The 16003-nt window shown below is 44.2% G+C and overlaps 1 protein-coding gene across 1 annotated transcript in view; it reads left to right on the plus strand.

The window, feature by feature from the left end:
* The first annotated feature begins 963 nt into the window (after positions 1-963).
* Positions 964-16003, plus strand: part of LOC148517618 (occludin-like) — a 64123-nt gene continuing 49083 nt past the window's right edge. Inside the window, exons 1-3 of the mRNA XM_088478558.1 lie at positions 964-1193; positions 3217-3931; positions 4047-4208. Coding sequence (XP_088334684.1) covers positions 3233-3931; positions 4047-4208 — 861 coding nt within the window. The 5' untranslated portion in view covers positions 964-1193; positions 3217-3232. The remainder of the gene's footprint in view (positions 1194-3216; positions 3932-4046; positions 4209-16003) is intronic.

A 16003-nucleotide genomic window follows, 5' to 3' on the forward strand; every position in this document is an offset into this window, starting at 1 on the left:
AATAAACCCTTAGTACAGTAGGTAATAAGGGGCCCATTTATCAAAGTGCATTTGAGGTAAATTCCCCGAAAACACCTGTTTTCGGGGTTTACCTCAAATACTTAGTATCCCCCGGATGTATGCCCCGGATGTATGCCGGCAGCCGCCTCCCCCATAGGTTTCTATGGGGGATGTGATGCTGCCAAATGTATCAATATCGGGAATGCGAAACATTCCCGATATTGACCCCAGCAGCTAACGCTATCTGAAGATAGCGTTAGCCGCTGTGTCCTATGGGCACTTACCCGAATTTCAGCCGCCGGCAATGGGCGCCGCTCATGTGCAGTCCGCGGGACTGCACATGCGCAGCAGCCCGGAATGCGCTCCGGCCACATCGCAGGGAAGGGCTCTTTACGGAGCCCGTCTCCCTGCATGTGCCGGGTCATACATTCGGCCGGTATGATCGCATTTTGCAATGCGATCATGGGCGGTACTGCATGCCCTGATCGCATTGCAAAATGCAATCCTTAATAAATGGGCCCCTAAGTATTAGTAATTAATAATATGCAATAATAATTTCCAGCTTCAGAAGCTGAATGGCATATTATTATTATTATTATTATTATTATTATTATTTTAATTCAACCATGTAGTATATAGTAAATAACTATTTCCACATTTACACCATAAACCATCTTCATCATGATATAACAGTATTTCACAAATATTGCTGTAAAACTGACATTACCAAGACACCTCTTTTTTAATTGTTACCTTTTGTGCACCTGTAACCTGGACAGCTGGGAAAGAAGAGGTTAAAAGTGTGTAAGTGGCAGAACTAGCCATACACTTGTTCCCAGGGAATTGTGAAGTTATCCAAGTGCTGGCCTGCCCTGAGGGGAGGATTCCTCAGTGTGAATGTGGGCAGAGCAGGGCTCTAATCATTAATCCAGCAGCGCCATTACCAGACAACAAAGAGAGGTGAGAAAGTACTACAGAGAAGCCAGGGGCACAGAAAAGTTAAAGGAAGCATCTTTCTAGAGCCCAAAAACAGAACATAAGGATAAAGGCAAGCAATGGGAGAATCAGAAGAATAAACAGATGGGAAAGTAACATGAAAGAAGATAAGTAACAGTGGTAACGGGAGAGCAAGCAGAGGGACGGATCAATAGAGGACATCAGGAGTACAGACGGTATTACTATTAGAGAGACAGGTAAGTGACAGGAGACAGGGCAGAGGGAAGGGGAGAGACTGGAGGGATACTGTACTGTATGTCACAAATAAATGCTAGGGTGAAACATGGGATAGAGAGGGGGGGACAGCAGCCACATTTTTTAAAAAGTTACAGATGGGGGAGGGGAAAAAGTCAAATGGGCACATTAACATGTGAAAAGCAACAGGGCACATTTCGTATTTACTAATTAGAATATGACACTGAGAATATTACATGAGAAAGAATCTTCAAAACTTCACATTGGGAAAGTGATTCTATCATTACATGAGATATGAGCTCCTGATGTTACTTTCTATCGATGTAACCAGTGCAAGCAATACAATGAAAGTACATGTCTGATTGGTTCCTGTGGGATACTGTCATTTTGGTCTATGCTAGTAATTAATCCCTTTTATTTAACATATTCTACAATTAGAAGAATTAAGAGAAAACATATATTATTCTATTTTGTTTATCCTGTATATTATCAGTCATTTTCTTACAGCAGTTCAAAGCTGGAAACAAAATTATTTTGCTGGGTAATGAAATCACTTGAAATGAATTGTTCTCATTACAGAACAATGGAATCATTTAATATGAACTTTTCACACTGAGTATTATTTGATTAGTGGGCACCTGTTGTGGAGTGTATTCCCTGCCTGAGAACTGTCACAGAGCTCATGAATTATTGAGGGTAGAAAGAGCTATGTACAGTAGATCAAATTCAGCATGAGAGGGGGGGTCTGTATTGTTTATTGCAGGCAATATAGAGTGAGTAACAGTAAAGAGTTTGGTAAAGTAAAGATAGAGAAGTGTGAAAGAATGAAGGCGTTTTAGATTGCTATAGAGTGTGAGGTAACAAGCTGAGCAGAAAACAGGTAACTAAAGTGTGATAAGAATTGAATAAGGAATGATGGAGAGAGCAAACAGAAGGGAGTGGTAGGAAAATAGAAGTGGTGTAATGCTGGGTGCACACTGACAGATATATTGGCCAATCAATTAATTGGCCAATATATCTGCTGCCAGTGGCGGAACTAGAGAGTGGTGGGCCCAGGTGCAAGAATATGCTTTGCCCCCCCCCCATCCATTCCTGGCACCCCAACATTTTTTCACCACCCCTCACTGCCCCCCCAGTCATTATATCCTGTCCGTCCAGCCCGTGTGTCAGCCTCATTCTCCCCCCCCCAGCCCCAGCGTGTCAGCCTCAATTCTCCCCCCCCCCAGCCCCAGCATGTCGGCCTCAATTCTCCCCCCCCAGCCCCAGCCGCGTCATTACAAGGGGCCGGGCTGCGGTGAGTGTCAGACTGTCATGTTGGAGCCGGAGCGGCCGAAGTGGGCCCTCTCCGGTTCCAACCATTTACTTAATGGGGATTGGGTCGGCGAGCAGCGGCGCTGTTGGATGCAGGCAACCATGGGCCCCTGCACCACAGCGGGCCCCGGTGCAAGGCACCGGCTGCACCGCCGCTAGTTCCGCCCCTGTCTGCTGCACATTGGCCAGTGTGTACCCGCGATATGTCGGTGACTGTTGTCGTTCACCAACATATCGCATTGGCTGTGCTGCACAACCGATGGAAAGATTTGTCTGCAGACATATCTGTCCATCAACAGCGGCAGCCGCAAGGAGGGGGGCTGGTCACACCCCCACCCAGCGGCCACCGGGTCCTGCCACCGGGACCCGAGGGCACAAGCAGATGATGGCTGTTCAGTGTGTATGAACGACCATCATCTGCAGATGTATCTGTCAGGTGTGTACCCACCTTAAGACACAAGATCATGATAAGGGGAAAAATAGACCCCTTACAAATATATTTACTGAGAAAAATGTTGATGTCTTCAATACTTATTTTACCGCTGTATATGTAAAAATAGTTTAATCATAGTAATCTTTTTGTAATGCATGTGAAATGATACCTAAATACACTGTGTAGAGACAGAAACACTTGTATAGAAACAAGCATAATAATAATAAGCAACAAATGTATTTTGAGGTACAAGGGTATATCTTTTTATTGTTATCCCACAGAATACAACCATCAACCATGTACAGCCAGAAACGCTATGACAGTCCTCCAGACTACAGCCCACCCACTTACCTTCAGCAGAACAGCCATGCTCCTGGATCCTTTGCTTACCACATTGACGCTGCCCACCCTGATTCATTCTACCAGGAAGATGTCCCACCACAACACTTCTATAAGTGGAACTCTCCTCCTGGCATTGTCCGAATTCTGCAGGGCATTGTCATCTTCCTGTGCGTGGCAATCTTTGCCTGTGTGGCCTCAACTCTGGCTTGGGAATACAATTATGGGGGGATGGGATACATGGGGGGCTATGGAGGAGGGTACATGGGTGGCTATGGAGGAGGATACATGGGTGGTTATGGTTATGGCTATGGTATGACCAGTCCTCAAGCTGCAAGTGGTTTCATGATGGCCATGTGTGTGTTAACTTTTATAGCAGTGCTGGGGCTCTTTATAGCAAGTGTATCTAAAGCCAGTGGATCTCGTTCACGCAAGTTTTTCATGGCTGTTGTAGTGTCGAGTGCTATATTCGCCACCATAGATCTTATTGCCACCATTGTCTATATTGTTGGGGTGAATCCAAGGTCCCAGATGGGAGGCAGCATGTACTACAATCAGATTACAATGTTGTGTAACCAGATCTACAGTCCTGTGTCTTCTGGAGCAGGCTTCGTGAATCAGTACCTGTACCACTACTGCATGGTGGACCCACAGGAGGTGAGACAATATTTATTGTATGGAGATAGGAAAAAAATAATCTATGTTTTTAACATTCTCTCAAGGTTATTTTAACATCACTGACTATCTGTTATATTTTATCCTTCTTTCAAAGGCCATTGCTATAGTGTGTGGCTTTATCATAGTCATACTTCTGTGTGTCATCTCATTCTTCGCTCAGAAGACAAGAAGTAAGATCTGGCGTTATGGAGACCCTAACATTTACTGGGAGAAGCCCTTCGGAGTGGTTCAAGAAGGTCCCAATGTAGAGGAATGGGTAAGAATGATAACTTATTTGCCTTCTAAAATCATAGTACAGAGGTTCCCAAACGCAGTCCTCAAGGCAACCTAAAGGTGCCCATCCACTTAAAGACATGAAAACGACTGCACGATTACGACATTGTAATCGTGCAGTCGTTTGTCAGTCTGTGATGAGCCTTCACTGAACGAGCAGTCGTTCAGTGTAGGCACATCAATCATCTGCAAACATGCTGAACCTGAACCAGGTTGGCCAGCATGTTTGCCCAATGATAGATGTCTAAACGACCAGCGGGAGCGCGCATCGCTGGTCATTTTAGACATTTTTGCAAACGATTTGAAAAGATTTGCAAACGATTTATGAACAATTGAACTATAACGTTATCATTCAATTGCTCACCTTAATCGTCTAGTGGACGGGCACCTTTACAGTCCAGGTTTTAAATATATATATGCTTGACCACAGGTGACTTAATTAGGATCTCATTCAATTTGATTTAACAATCTGTGTTCAACCACAGATTATATATATATATATTTATATATATATATATATATATACATACAAACAAGCACATATATATAAACATATATACACACACAAGTAGGAAAGCACTAAGTACAGGGCTGTACGAGGTTTTTCTGGGACAATTAGGATATCATAATTAGGAAGACAAAGGGTCTATGCGCCTTGGAGAGAGATAAAGTGGAAGGAGTAGAGTCAGCTCCTAATTGTCATTTTTCAAACACAGCCTGTAAAGTGACAGTTAGGAGCAGATTGGTTGGTACCTTATCACCATTCACTTGATCTCTCCCCAAGGCTTAGTACATAGATCCCTCCTGCTATTATGTACACTGTGGCTGGTCAGAGTTAGGAACAAAGTGACAATCAGGTAGAGGCATTCAAGGGTCTGCTTGCGACTACACAGGACCCATTCTGCACACTCGCAGAATGGGTCCTGCGCACATCACGACCCCGATGCTAATGGGAGCTGCGGAAGAGGTAGTGCTGGGGAATGGGGACTCAGCGGTCATAATCGAGCACCATTTGGGCAATTGTTGCAACCCAGTGTATGATCCAGCACTATATCGATATAGATTTGACTTTCACATTGGTTTGGATTCTGTAATGTATTGGTGGTTTAGATTTGCGATTGTGAGGAAATTAATTATGGCATACTTAAGGTGCCCACACACGAGACGATCTGGTGACGATGCGATATCATGTCCGATTTCTCCCCCGGCAGTCGTGGGCACGATTTAGTGTAAAAACTATCCAAATTGACCCACGATCTATCGTGCATCCTAAACTATTCCAATGCATCGTGACTGAGATGTTCAGATCTTGCCTGCAGCAGGAAAGATCTGAAGATGCGATGTACGACCAGCGGGGACGCGCATTGTCATCGTAATCGTGATTGGAGACTCACGATTAGGACATATTTTACATGATCTGTCGTCCCGATGCGTCAGAATCGGGCTTATCGTGTAAAATATCGCCTAGTGTGTGGGCACCTTTAATCTATGAATAGATGCAGAATATACAGGAACTGAAGTGTGTTTGGAAATTTATAACAAAACAAAATGTAGATTTGTGTCTGCTGTTCTACTTCGTTTTGTTCTTTTATTTGAATTAAAAAAAACTAATAGTAAGAACTATTTTATAAACCTAATGATAGTAAGAGTAGGAGTAATTTATTGCTTAGTATCTCTCTATACTGTAGAAAAGCTGCATATACAGTGGTTGTCTATAATCATAAACAGGCTGTAAGTGTTCCAGCAAAAGTTGGTAAATGAGATTAGGTTATAAAGGTGTGTAGCACTCTATTCAAATGCATATTTACTCATTGATATTACAGTTTCTGTCTGGTGATTCATTAACACTTTTCTTAATAAGAGCCAGTGCAGCATACAAAACTAACACCACACTTATATCAGGGTGGGGAATAATAGCCTCCCTGCTACAGACCAAATAAATGGACAGCAATATACTTTGCTCACAGACATGTTCATAGATTTAACAGCACAAAATGTTCTATACACTTGGAGAATTTATGCACCTAAATGTAGCATTTATCTACAAAGTAACAAACCACTGTCCATTTAAGCATAAATCAGATTTATTTTATTTGGAGCTGTTCCCAGAATTTTAGACAAAGTTTGGTTTACAATTAGATTTAAAACACAATTATTGATCCATTTAATTAAAAGTGCAATGGAAAACCACATATAAAGATGCATATAAATCCCAAGTGTGTGCATTTGATATATAGTTGTCATATGCGGTATATACACAGTTGACATGTGCTGGACGCAGCAAATTAGTCCAGATGCAAGCAGCATGGATCTTTTCTCATTCATTTCAATGTCATGCATTTTAATGGCATTCCCAGCATGTGCTAAAGTGAAAAGCAGCAGTAGGCTAGACAGGTTGGGCTGTCCCACTATAACAGGGAAACATGCAGCGAGGTCCCGCTTAGTATCAGTCTGATTATCACAGGGCTGTGGCCCCTATGGGGACATGGTGCCAAATTAAGAAAGAGAGTGGATCTTTCCGTCCAAAGACTACGTGCTGCAAAACACTGATACTGGTACACTTGCCTGCATGTAGTGGGGTAAAGGAAAAATACTGTGACATTTTGTGGCAACTTTACCACTCCAGTGGTCCCAGTATAATGGGAACAGGGTCCCCAAGAACAAATTATATAAATATAATTCAATAAAGTAAATTAAAACACATTTGTATAAATAAAACACTCCCTGATACCCACATTTGCCACTTTGGGAAAATCATTTGTAATCTACATGAAATTGAGAAACAACAAAAACATGTGAACATTGAGAGTCAAACAGCTCTTCTCTGAGTCCTACTGCCAAATGAGAGTGATCCTAAGTGACTGGACTCCCCTTAGCCATTCAGCCAATCACAAGCAGTTTTTCACATTTGCTGCAATGTGATTGTTTGGACATGATGCATTAACTGAGACTATTGATGTGGAGAAAAAAACAACATATTACCAATAAATATAAAATGATAAACAGAGCACTATTAAACTAAAATGTGCATGTATTTTTTTTTTAAATGTATATAAATAATGAAATGCAATGCCATAAAAACAAGACTCAATGTTTATAGTCTTTTGATAGAATATATGCGGTCCCTAACTCCTACCTTTCGATGTTCAAACTTCTCCTCTCGGCTCATCTCCTAGCACTCGGGCGTACACTTCCCGGTCCGGCGTTTCTGGCGCTTGACGCTGACCAATGCGTTCCGTGCTGACGCACTTTTTCAAGGTAGCTGGTATTGGTATTAGGTCCTTCTTTTATACTTAAAAACTTCAAACAACTTTATTTAAATCCATGTTAAAAAACGGAAGTCCTATCCCGGATATGGTAAAAATCGGAGGCAACCTCATGGTTTCTTTACTTAGAAGTTGGTCAATGTTTGATTAACTGTTATGTTAACACACTTTGTGCATTTAACACTTGGCGCTTTTAACCCCAGCTGTCAATACATTGCAGCTCAACCTAACCTCCAAGAGGTGATCAGTTGTGTGTAGTTCATTACTGATCTATAGCATAACATGGTATAGGAATTCCATAAAGTATCTTTCAGATATAAATTCTACTCCATCCTCATACCAGTTGTTCTTAATAATATGTAAACAAAGTATTTCCCCCACCCTGTCATGCAGCCATCCATCTCCTTCTCTTTACGGGTTCCATACAAAAGGATGATAATTAAAATGTTGACTTGACAAAAGGTCGACAGTACCGAAAGTCGACAGGTTAAAAAAATTGACATGGAAATGGTTAACACCTTTTTTTTAATTAGTTCTTAGGGTTAGGGTTAGGGTTAGCCACTTACTGGAGGGTTAGGGTTAGGCACTAGGAGGGACATTTAGGGTTAGGCACTTACTTACCCTGATGGTTAGGATTAGGCACCAAGGGGAGAGTTAGGGTTTGGGTAAAAATTAGGGTTAGAAAAAAAATGTGTTAACAATTTCAGTGTCGACCATTTTCATGTCAACCTTTTGAACCTATCGATCTTCTGTACTGCCTAACTTTTGTCATGTCAACCTTTTTCCATATTGACCTTTTGGTGTCAATCAAATCATCGTCGACCTTTTTATTGTCCAACTTTTGTATCACATCCCTCTTTATTTCTACCCCTGGTCCTCTTCGTCCCAACACTCCTTGTCCCATCTACCTCACCTTACTAAAGTCTTCATGCTGTCTTATTACCCATAACCTATGATTCTACCTTTGAACCTCTATATACCCCTGCCTATACCTTCTAATATCCTACCTATAAACCTCTAAGGATGACGCTAATTTGCGTACGCAGTCATACAGTAAATAAAGACTCCAGACCTAGAATCTGTGGTTCCAAAGCACAAAGTATTATTCAAGTAAAAGTACAGCAGTTACACGATATGATCCTCATATAATCTTAGCGCAAAGAGATTATACAGACCCAAGTACAATTATACATACGCAGCGCTCTCTGGTCCAGATGTTAGGCATCAGCAAGAAACCCCTCGTCAATCAGCATTCAGCACAAAGACTAGGAACCCAGGGTCAGCACACATATTTATACCCCCCAGAAATAAACAACACAATAGAGAAGTTTGTTGCTAATACCATTGGTCCTAAAGGAGAGGGCATATGTTACAAGGCATTTAACAGGTTGATTCAAATAGACACAACCCAGCCTCAAACAATTGGGGGTCTCTGGTTTCCTGCCTCATGCAACATCCTAACAGTTGTTCATATAATGTACATTTTGTTGCTTGAAGTCTCTGCGGTCCATCAGTTGAGAATGCATGATGCGATCTCCACACCGATGGTACCGGAATACTGTTGAAAGAGTACGCATCAGTACAATACCAATCATGGCTTACTTATCATGTATAAAACCTTAGTTACCAAATAATCTTTATTTCACAGCATTTATGCTAAATGAACAAACTTAAATCTTATACTTTAAAGCTTATTAAACCTTTTTTGTGAATATGTAATGTGTAAGTATGCGGGGTGTAATGTAAAGACGCTAGTTAACTTGGGGCAGATGCGTGCGCATGAAGCTAATAAACAGCGTTTTCATACAGGATCTTATGCATTCGCTAATATGCGACTAGTTAACAGCGCAATTGTGCGTATTAATGTGTGTATGAGAAATGGTGCACTTAAATCTCACTTAAACTAAGTGAACACCTAGCAGTGTGGAATGCTGAGCCTTATAGTTCCATGACTTGCTCATGCCCCAGCAGCCCCCACCCTTTTCAGGCTCAAAAATACTGGTCTTTGTTCTCCCAGGGCCTGTGTGGATGCAAATTAGCACAGCTACAAGACCCAAACCTCAGATAACACTCTTGGCTTTGAAGGTATTTTATTGTAGGATGTCTGGTAATGTAAGGTGCTACAAACGACCCTATTGCTGTATTCGAGCAGGGCCACCTGGAGTGAGAGCAGACATTATGTCTATGAAGCTTGTCTACACAGGCTTGTTGTCACGTGGCCATTTGCTCTGTTTAGCTAATGCAATCCAATTTTGACATACTGTACAGCCATTTCTGAAATATATCCTTTAGGGGAATTATAATAATATACACACTTTATCCAGAGCACCCAAACTACGTAAAGTCATGAAATGGGCTTTTGATGAATCGCCGTAACTTATGGCGATGGTCACAGATGCAATCGCATGATGCTAATAGTAATATCGCCACATGTACTAAAGTGTGAGTTTATCTAAAATGGCGCTTAGGCAGCCATACGCAAAATTCCAGCTTCGACAAAAGTCACCGATGAAGCACAGTGGAACCTGTTGCGGGGAAAGCCGTGTTTGCTCGCATTGGAGCCATTTTTATACATATTCACACTCAGGTGTACACAGATGTACAAATATTGCACACCTGATTGATCAGTGGGCCTGATTCAGACCCGGTCGCTCTGACAGAGCGCTCGCTCTGAATCAGGGCCGGGTTTTCTTTTTTTCAGAACGGCCTCCTGGCCGCTCACATAGCTGTGGGTGACCACCCACAGCTACAGCGAGCGGCCATGATGAGTGCCCATCGCTAGCCGGGTCTCGCGCATGCGCACGACGTAGCCGGCCCAGTGTGCGCTAGCAATCCACTTTAGACTCTTCTATGAGTTTATTATGCAAATAACACGCACATTTTGAGTGGAAAAGACGCTCACTGCGGCCGAGCCGTGCGGGAATTGATGTGCTGTAAGGGGCTATTTGGCGTAACTGAAACAATAGTAAGAAAAGAAACATTCATATCTGCAAAATACAGAATGCCATACAGACAGCAAAAACATTTCTTTATTCTCCTAGTTTATTATCATGACAATGTTCTCTTATGTATACAGAGACTGTTATATTTTCATTATCCCATTGTCAGCATATCTGTAAGCCTTTGACAATTGGTTTTACAGTCTGTGTTTTATTTACATCCAGTTTTATATCACTTCAACCTAAAGATACGGTTTAAAAAAAAGTTTAAATAAAATAGATGGGCCATATAAATCAGTGGGAAAAACAAGCACATGTACACAGGTATGGCTGAAAATGGGCATTGTCACATAGAATGTACTATACTTCTAGATTCTATGCACGGGAGTTGGGTTAAAAACTATAACATTGGTAACAATTAAAAAATGGCATTAACATATTGTTAACACTGATGTCCTGGATTATATTAATATACAAGGAAAAAGATTGTACAATTGATGAAGAGTTGAAGACAAGTCAGATGTAACTGCGCCCACATTGTGGACCTCATTCAGAGTCGGTCGTTGCGGCCGCACGGTCGTAAGGGAAAAGGGGCCAGATATGCAAATGATGCAATCGCAAGTTGCGTCCTTAAGATCGGATGGTTAGCTGGCCCACCAAGGGGAGGATGCGGCCGTAAGACAAAAAATACGCCCCCTTCTCGTACGCATTACACGTCATCTCCGGCCATATAAGGATTAATCGAGACCATAGTTAACCATCGGAACTGGTCGTAGAGCTTAAGGTTGACCATACCCTCTCTTAAGCACTACGATCAGGTCAGTGTACAAACCACCCATGTCACGTGTGCCATGACACAACTTTGTTAATTATGCACTCCCATAAAACGCCGTTCGCATAATTAGGCACGCCTGCGTTCGGATCTCTACTCCACCGTTTTCAAGCACCTTCCCCTGTTACCACCCACAAACGCCTCATTCTGTCACTCAAACTACCGACCTGGCTGTGTTCAAGGAGAGAGAAATTTCTGATCGTAGCAGCTAGTTTGCGCACGCGCATTGCGAACTTTTCGCATGCGCAGTTTAGCAGACATCGGTGGCGTACGACCGTGCGGCCGCAACGACCGACTCTGAATGAGGTCCTGTGTGTACAGAACTAAATGACCTCTGTGGCCAGACCATCCCTATCTTGGTGCGATACCACAACATCATCAGTGCACACTTGCACTAGCATTATCCTTGGTGCACCTGCACGTGTGTGTGCTTGGTTCTGGAGCATGTGCAGAGCAAAAACATGCAAAATACATTCTGCACACAGGTCTAAATTCAGCTCATCAGCAATTATCCTATATATTTCAAAGAGTAGGATAGTAAGGCAGTGGAATTATATTCAAACTTCTAGCCATAAAGATCTTGGGCCGTATTCAAATTGCAGGCGAAAAGCCGTTCCCGGCAAAAAGTTTTCGCCGATGACGTCATTTTGCCTGTCCGAAACTTTCCGCCCAATTCAATTGCAATGACTTTTCGCCTAAGCCAGGGGTCAGGGAACTTTTTTACCCTTTACCCCAAAATATATTTAGATACGCCGACGTTACCCCCTTGAGTTGAAAGGAAGGAAATCCTATAGTAGTGCCCCCATATAATGCCCTGTAGTAGTGCCCCCATAGTTATGCCCCTGTAGCAGTGCCCCCATAGTTATGCCCCTGTAACAGTACCCCCATAGTTATGCCCCGTAGTGCCGCTTGTACAAATTAAAAAAATTAAAAGCCACTTACCTTAATCCCCGCTCCTGCACCCGCCGCCGTCCTGTCCACCCGGCTGCTCCTCGGAACTGTTGGAGAGATGTCATGACGTCTCTCCCATAGTGCGCATGGAGAGAGCTGGAGTTTAGAAGAGAACTCCAGCCTCCAGCTAACGCGGCGCTGCAGGGAAGGAGCCGGGTGCCCGCTGGTAATAACATCTCACTGGGCGTCCGGCTTAGAGCCTCCCTGCGGCGCCGGGCTGGAGGTCACTGCCGCCGGGTTCAGCGGGTGCGCCGCTGCACCCGGCGCCAGTGACCTCCATTCCTGGGGGTAATGGACGGACAGCCGGGCATGCAATGATTTATATGCATGCCCGGCTGTCCGTCCATTACCCCCAGGAATTTCAGTTTTACCCCAAATGGGGTAATTTACTCCTGTTCCCCGATCACTGGCCTAAGCGGAAAGTCAATGCATTTAGATAGGCGGAAAAGATTTGCCTCTGAATGGAGGCGGAAAAAAGTGCAGTTTTGGGGTGCAAAGTGTTAGGATAGTCCCCCAAAGGTAAACTGCGTCAAAAAAAGTAAAAAAAACCCCTTTTGAACACCCCCAAAAAGTACTTTCATTTGGTTGCGAAAAAATTTTAAGTTGGGGGACAAACATAAAAACTAGCGAAACAGACTCCAGGGGGGTCCCAAAGTATGCCCCAGGTGTTTTTTCTTTGCAGGTGTTTGCGGCAGGTGGTTTTTCCATGATTTTTAAAACTTCACTTTAGCAACTTTTAAATATGCTAGCCCCCATTTTCAGGTACACCAAATTTGCTGGGACTAGTTATTTTGAAGAAAAAATATTGCTAAATGCTATTCTTCACCCTATATGCAAATACGCTAAATAGCACCTATTGAGACCATTTAAGTACCCCAAATACCTTCAGCAGGGCTATTCGGGGGTATCCATAGTGATTCCTCATGTCAGTGCATCTTTTGGGGGGTGTCAGGCTGATTTCCCTAAATCTGACAGGACTTTTCGCCTATCTAAGTTTCGCCGGGATGCGTTCTTGCGTCCTTTCCAATGGAATAGGGCGAATTGCAGGGACGAGCACAATACTTTTCCAAAGCAAAACTGGCGATGACGGCGAAAAGCCCGGAATGTGAAAAGTCCGGGACTTTTCGCCGGCAATTGAATACGGGCCCTTATCAGATCTCATTAAAACATTACATTTGTCACTGAACTGACATAAAATCACTTCACAATAAATTATTATCCTCCTGTTATTTTCCCCTAGTTAGAAGTACTGGCTCAAGGAGGGCGCTACCCAAAATACCCCCCCCCCCCTTGACAGCCTACAATGGCCACGTGAGCAGGCACCAGGTTATTAGGCCCCGCCCCCTCACTGCAAAAAGGCACAATTCCCAAGTCAGTTTCGTGGGGGCGGAGCCAGTATGACACAGTTCCATAAGAATCACATAATTTTGTCCCCACCTCCTCCAAATAAACCTGTGAATCGATGCATTTTGCCATGAGGGGGCGGGGCCTGCATTTGCCCCTGTGGAGTGACTAGAGAATGGAAACAACATAACAAGTAACAATTAGTAGATCTCAGTCTCTTGAGATGGCATTACCCAATACCCCTCAATGAGGGAACCAAATACCCCTCAATGAGGGAACCCTTCTGTGTGATGTCTGAAGGCACTTGCGTGGCCACCACCCATATTGCCTAAACCTCTCACAAGCAATGCGTCAATAGAGGGGTGCGGGTCGCACCGGGTGACACCATCCGAGTGGGTGAAATCAAATGAGCAGAGCTGCTCTGCTATTTTGGTGTCGTCCCCTTGGATGGTGCTACCAAGTAGTGGTGATAGCGGTGATGGATGAGGAGCGCATGCACGTGTTATCCACACTGGGGGCCTCATTCATAGGCGGTCGGAGGATGCAAGCGGTCGCCCAGAAACTGGGCGGCCACTTGCATCCTGACCGCCCGCCTCTGTTGCGGTCGTTAGGCTGTGGGTTAACGACCGCTCGGGTGTTACGACGAGACCCTAGGGTAGGGTCTCACTTGTCGTAAGCCCCGGAGAGCTTCTGGCTCTGTCAGAGCCGGAAGCTCTCCACTGACATCACTAGTGATGTCAGTGGGGCCTCCCCCAAACGGCAGGCGTTCCCATGGGAACGCCTCCGTTTAGGCTGCCACCCCCCCCGGCCCGCCTTCCAAACGGGGCGAGTTGTCAATCAACATCGACAGCTCGCCCCCTTTGGAAAGAGACCCGCTACGACCGGCGCTGTCGGTCGTAGCGGGTCTCACGCATGCGCACGAGGGAGCCGGCTCCCTCGTGCGCATGCGCACTGGCAAAACATCGAGGCGGTCGCCTCTGAATAAGGTCCTGTGGGCTGCTCAGCAGCGTCCAGAGCGCTGGGCAAGCCCTCAGTGTGATGACATTGGGGGAATACACAGCGGGGGTGACAGGGTGAGTAGTAGGTACCTAGTAAATAGACTTCTTATTGCTTGTATACACAAACATTATTTATATCAGGTTATACTCTGTTCTGCTTTTCACAGGTAATAAATGAGAGGAGGAAATTTGCACAGTAATACAGTGTACATGGCAATTTTATCCAAATAGATGATAAAGAAACATGGGAAATAGAACATTCACATAACAAATATTCCCCGTCCCTGTCTAAAATACTTATAAATGGAAAATCTTGAACCAACCCTGGAACATTTTACTCACATTATATCATGAGCTTTTGCAAAAACAAATGCTTACAATTGCAAGTGGTTCTTTATTAAATGATTAATATTTTAATATCCTCGTCCTGGAGTGTTAACACTCCAAAAAGTGGACAGACAAAGGGCCTGATTCAGACCCGCTCGCAGGGCTGATGGGCGTTTTTTTTTTTTTCTCCAGCCCGCTCGCAAAGCTGTGAGTGACCATCCACAGCTTGGGCGATCGGCCTGGAGTCATTCGCGATAATCGCGACCATCGGGCTTGCGACGAGACCCTGTGGTAGAGCAGGAAGTCCACTACTGACATCACTAGTGATGTCACTAGGGCCGCCCACAAATGCCAGGTGTCCCTAAGGGAACGCCTGCGTTTGTGCAAAGCCTACAAAATGGGGCGAGCTGTCACTTACCATCGAAAGCCCCGTCTTGTAGCGAGACCCGTAACGACGGAGCTGCCGTCTCTGAACGGATCTCGCACATGCACACGCCGGAGATGGCGCATGCGCAGTGGGGGACCATCGACCCGCTTGCGAGCGCTGTGCGCTTGCGAGTGGGTCTGAATCAGGCCCACTATCAGTACAAATGCTATGTAGTCATTATGTCAATATTCAGAATGTAGACATGGTTTGAAAGTCAACAGTAAACATGTCGACATGAGAGAATTGAGCACATAGGGTGATTTTCTATTATCTATAATTCTATAAACTGTTATATAAAAAACAACTTTATTGGACAAATTAAGGGCCTGATTCATTACGGATCGCAACTGCGTTTACGCACGCAGTCTCGCTATGATTACATGCTAATCCATTGTGATTGCGATGCCGTCGCAGCACTACATAAGGATGCCCACTTTATCTTACACACCTCCGTAATCCTTAGCAAGACTGCAAAACCATCCGTAACATAGAGTATAATTGCAGCCTCACGCACGCTTGCACAAGGTCTGACCTTACTCAGACATTGCTAACATCATCGCACGCTATAAGGCCTCAGGCTGCGTATGGCATCTCAGTTTATAATTTATGCATGCCCCTGAAACGGCGTTCAAATGCACTGGCACGCCTGCGTTTGGCCGACCACCCCCCTGTTACCACCCACAAACGGCACTTC

The sequence above is a fragment of the Taudactylus pleione genome, unplaced genomic scaffold (assembly GCF_031769625.1).
Source record: "Taudactylus pleione unplaced genomic scaffold, aTauple2 ptg000214l, whole genome shotgun sequence".
Classification (NCBI taxonomy): domain Eukaryota; kingdom Metazoa; phylum Chordata; class Amphibia; order Anura; family Myobatrachidae; genus Taudactylus; species Taudactylus pleione.